Source organism: Chelonus insularis, unplaced genomic scaffold (genome assembly GCF_013357705.1).
Source record: "Chelonus insularis isolate UGA/USDA-ARS -01 unplaced genomic scaffold, ASM1335770v1 contig_351_pilon, whole genome shotgun sequence".
NCBI lineage: Eukaryota > Metazoa > Arthropoda > Insecta > Hymenoptera > Braconidae > Chelonus > Chelonus insularis.
The window spans coordinates 130,520-135,225 of NW_023276516.1; the positions used below are offsets into that span (position 1 = coordinate 130,520).

Below are 4,706 nucleotides of genomic sequence, written 5' to 3' on the forward strand. Positions count from 1 at the left end.
TTCATTCATTTCTCACCCGTCTTGCAGATAAAAACATCAGTTAGTGATTTTATTAAGGTGTAAAGAATAATTAAAAATTTAAAAATGGTCTCTGGATTGATTGTAGACGTTTCTGTGAAAGACATTCGGTTTCCGACTTCTTTACAATCTGATGGAAGTGATGCAATGGTATTAATAAAACTATTTTAATATTTTTTTTGTAAATAATAAATTCAGAATGGATCTTGAGTATGTAATTAAGTAGTAATTAAATTTTTAATGCACTTAATATAGCACACAGATCCTGATTACTCCTGTGCTTATGTAACAATTAGATTAAAAGATGGAATTGAAGGGTACGGGCTTACGTTTACTTGTGGAAGAGGAACTGAAATTGGTATCTAATTTTTTAATTTATAGCGTATAGCGCTAAAATTATGTAATCAACTCTTGATTAGTGCATTTAATTGTATGTCTACAGTTGTAAAAGCATGTGAAGCTATTCTACTGATAATACAACATGAAAATGTTTATGACATATTTAAAGACTTCGCAGGATTTTGGAGAAAAATTACCAGCGAATCTCAGTTGCGATGGGTAAAAGAAAAAACGTTTAAATTAAAAATTCTTTATTATTTTAAAATTCGTTAGCTTGGGCCGGAAAAAGGAGTAACCCATTTAGCAACAGCTGCAGTGATAAATGCTTTATGGGATTTATGGGCTCGAATCAAAGGTGTTCCTGTATGGAAATTACTCACAGATATGTCTCCTGAAGAATTAGTTTCTACTATTGATTTTCGTTATATGTAATTATTTTTTTTTTTTGAACATTAGAAATTTTTTTCTGTCAGCTAAACTAATTTTCTGTGAGTAATGTATTTTTTATTACAGTACAGATGTTATAACTCCAGAAGAAGCAATAGCAATATTAAAAGAGAAACAATCAGGTAAAGCGGAACGTGAAAAATATTTATTAAAGAATGGATTACCTGCTTATACAACTCAGGTTGGCTGGTTAGGCTATAATGATGAAAAAGTTCGTCATCTCTGTAAAAAATACCTTAGTCTTGGTTATACTCATTTTAAAGCGAAAGTTGGTCGAAATTTGAGCGATGATATCCGAAGGTGTAATCTAATTCGTCAGGAAATTGGATCCGAACGTAAATTGATGGTAGATGCCAATCAAATCTGGAATGTTGAGGAAGCTATTGAGTGGATGAAACAATTAAAAGACTTCAAACCTTATTGGATTGAAGAGCCAACTTCACCTGATGATGTTCTTGGTCATGCCAAAATAGCAGAGGCACTTCGTCCTTTAGGTATTGGAGTAGCTACAGGCGAAGCATGTGCAAATCGAGTTATTTTCAAACAATTTCTTCAAACAAAAGCTATAGACTTTTGTCAAATTGATTCAGCTCGTATAGGTGGAGTCAATGAAATTCTTTCAGTATATTTAATGGCTTTCAAATTAGGAGGTATGTGTTATTGTTAATTTGAATAAATGTGAATAATTAAAATAAATCAATAAAAACAAAAGAATAAATTTAAATGAACAGGATAATAATAAATTGGGAGCATTTGTGTGAAAATGAATTTAATATCACATTTTTAAAATAATTGTTGGATATTAAGAAAGAATTAATGTTTTATAATGTTCTTCTTTTGCTTTTTATTTTTAGTCTCATCAAATATTGATCGATTAAAATTTTCATTACATGTATAAGTTTATATGTTTACATTGAATATGTAATTGTATTGCATTTATAGTTCCTGTATGTCCTCATGCTGGAGGAGTTGGCCTTTGCGAAATGGTTCAACATTTGCAAATGTGGGATTACATTTGTTTAAGTGGAACAATAGAAAAACGTATAATCGAATATGTAGATCAACAACATGAACACTTTGAAACTCCTACTATTATTAAAAATGCACAATATATAGCGCCTAAAGATCCAGGATATTCTACAAAGTTAAAGGAAGAGAGTATTATAAATTATGAATATCCTGGTGGAAAAGAATGGCAACGGATGTTCAATGAAGGAATTTACAAGAAACCCAAAATCTAAATAAACTGTATTATTTACACTTACTTTGGTTAGCCGTTTTCATTCAGTATATAATTTAAAACGAATGACATGGCTTCAATTCTTTTATTAAATTCATAGAATATTTTCTCAATTGTAAATTTCATCACGAAAAAATGCTGAATGACATTACATAAATATATATAAAAAATTTTTATGATTAGCAATATAATGTGAAACTTTAGTCATTTATCATTCTTTAAGAGATTTGAATCGTGACTTGACATAATCAGTCTGAAAAAATAAAATTGTTTTCAATGATTATTGTGATATAATTCATACACGTAATTGATTTATATTAAAGTTAAATGAAATTTTTATAAACTTACACCAACAAACCAATAAGAATTTGGTTTGAACATTTGTTTTTTGATAAAACTCATATTCTCTATTGGATAGATTACGTGTAAATGCAGATGATTGACAGTATTAAAAGGAGGCCAGTGAAATCCAGTTCTAGTAGACGATAAATTAAGTCCTTGTTGTGCTACGACGACCTCCACTGTCTCGACCATCTTATCATCTAATAGAAAAAAATATTTTCTATGATGCTTGTATGACAGTAGAATGATAATGCGATAAAAGTCACTGAAGTTTTAAAAAAAATACTTACAAAGTGGTTCATCTTCCAGTTTCAATTCTTTTGCATTTATAATATGTTTTTTTGGAATAATTAAATAATGATGGTCTGATGCAGGATTTATATCTTTGAAACATACCAAATCATCATCCTGATAAATAAAAAAAAATAGATATCTTTAATGTACGCAGTTATTTATTGGAGAAAAGTTAAACTTATAACAATAAAAGAATAAGACTACAAAAATTACTTCACCTCATAGATAAAATCAGCTTGAGATTGACCATTAATAATTTTACAAAATATACAATTATCTGAAACTGTAGCCATTGTTGATGTTAATTATTTATTATAATAATGAATACTTTTAGCACTTATGAACCATGTCTGCACGATTGTAATTACTAAACCTTAATGATAATTAATGATCGAACGTACTGACATAGGCACCAAAAATAATTGTTGCAATTATTATGATAAGAGATTGGAGTTTTCTCGACATTTTTCTGACAATTTTAAGGATTGAATTTAATAAAATCTGTTTCAATGTTTATTTTATCTCTAATCGCAAATAAAATGATTAGCCACCTAACGGTGCTTGGATGAAGTAATATTAACTTCTTGAATCAAATCAAAATATCAACAATTAATATGTGGTTAGAATTTAAAAAATTGAAAATAAATAATTATTAAAGTTATTCTTTTATTAATTTATGTAAAAAAAAACTATATTAATTTAGCAAAAGATAAAATTGGTAATTTTTTTTTTTAAATATATTTTTATTGAGTGAATTTGATTAACATAGTCAAAATTTTGAGAATGTCATGATATAGGACGAGAAATAAACTTTCTTAAAATTTGCATACATTTTTTTTACACGTTCTTCAATATTTAAGTAAAATTTTTATACTATAAGTAATAAATACTAACAAATTTTTTCCGTGTTTGAATGAAAATTTTAAAAACTCAATTTTATTTCTACTCTTCATGAAATCCCGAAATCTCTTGAGTCAAAGGTTGAGATATCTATTTGTACAGTAAATACAAAGTTAAATAAGGGAATAATTTAGGAAAAGATTTAATTTTCCTCTGCAAATTAGTTTTACAGTAGCATATCATAATGTGTAGCCATCGTTTTTATACATTAGTCTGATTTGTAAAATGATATCCCGTAGAATTTTGATTTTAAATAAAAAATAAACAGAAACTAATTATAATAATAAATTATTCTAATAAATTTCATTACAAATTTATTAAAAAGAGTTTATTTTCGTAGCTTATAAATAAACGAAGTCTTATATGATTTGGAAATTACTCTGAGGTTTAGAACAGCTTCTAAAAAACTAATATTTATAGACCCTCTTAAAATAGAAAGAGATACTTTATTGATTTACTTGATAAATTTATCACAAAAAATATCAGATGAAAGTTCATGGTATTATGAGAAGAATATAAAAACATTGTATAGTTGAATTAATTTTTAATTTAAAATATATAAACTGTACATTTATTATATCATTAATATTTATACATATAATTATTCAGATTTTATGTATAATTTATTTCAAGTAATTATAATAGCAATGAGCATTATAAATTAATATTATTGTAAACATACTGATACGTGTGGCAGTTGAGCCGTGTTGAGATTTCCAAATTTCTTAGAAAAAATTAGAAAAAAGGTTAAATCTCATATTAACATATCGACTCTTAATCACACCATTGAATCCATTGCTTTGTTTTGTATATACTTTATTCTTTCAGTTTTTTGTTCTTCGTACCCTATTCAGTCCATTCTACGACACGCTATGATAATTTGTTCAAATTTGTGTCATAAATCATTAATCACCATCAATTATTTATCACTCAAAAATAAAAATGCTCAATTTAAACTTACAAACAAATGTTTTTGCACTTAATTGTGGCAAGTACGTCAAATTCAAATTAAAATTTGGTTTGGAAGACCATAAAAATAACTTTAAACATTGAAAAAATTTTTATAACTTTGTCATTAAAACTTATGTAATCATTTTCATATTCTAGTACGCATTCTTTATACTAT

At 26.7% G+C, this 4,706-nt stretch overlaps 2 protein-coding genes across 2 annotated transcripts; one reads left to right on the forward strand and one right to left on the reverse strand.

Annotated features, from left to right (window-relative positions):
* Positions 1-25: 25 nt before the first annotated feature.
* On the forward strand, positions 26-2,759 carry LOC118066610 (mitochondrial enolase superfamily member 1-like). Its single transcript, XM_035082733.1, has 6 exons — positions 26-168; positions 274-376; positions 461-576; positions 631-785; positions 871-1,454; positions 1,747-2,759. The coding sequence occupies exons 1-6, from the start codon at positions 85-87 to the stop codon at positions 2,043-2,045; spliced, it is 1,341 nt and encodes a 446-aa protein (XP_034938624.1). The 5' UTR covers positions 26-84; the 3' UTR covers positions 2,046-2,759.
* On the reverse strand, positions 1,618-3,237 carry LOC118066615 (histidine triad nucleotide-binding protein 3-like). The gene is made up of 6 exons (XM_035082739.1): positions 3,082-3,237; positions 2,899-2,963; positions 2,677-2,794; positions 2,393-2,586; positions 2,070-2,297; positions 1,618-1,941 (listed from the first exon to the last, which is right to left on the reverse strand). Exons 1-5 carry the CDS (start codon positions 3,143-3,145, stop codon positions 2,256-2,258), a joined length of 483 nt encoding a protein of 160 aa, XP_034938630.1. The 5' UTR covers positions 3,146-3,237; the 3' UTR covers positions 1,618-1,941; positions 2,070-2,255.
* Between the last annotated feature and the right edge of the window lie 1,469 nt (positions 3,238-4,706).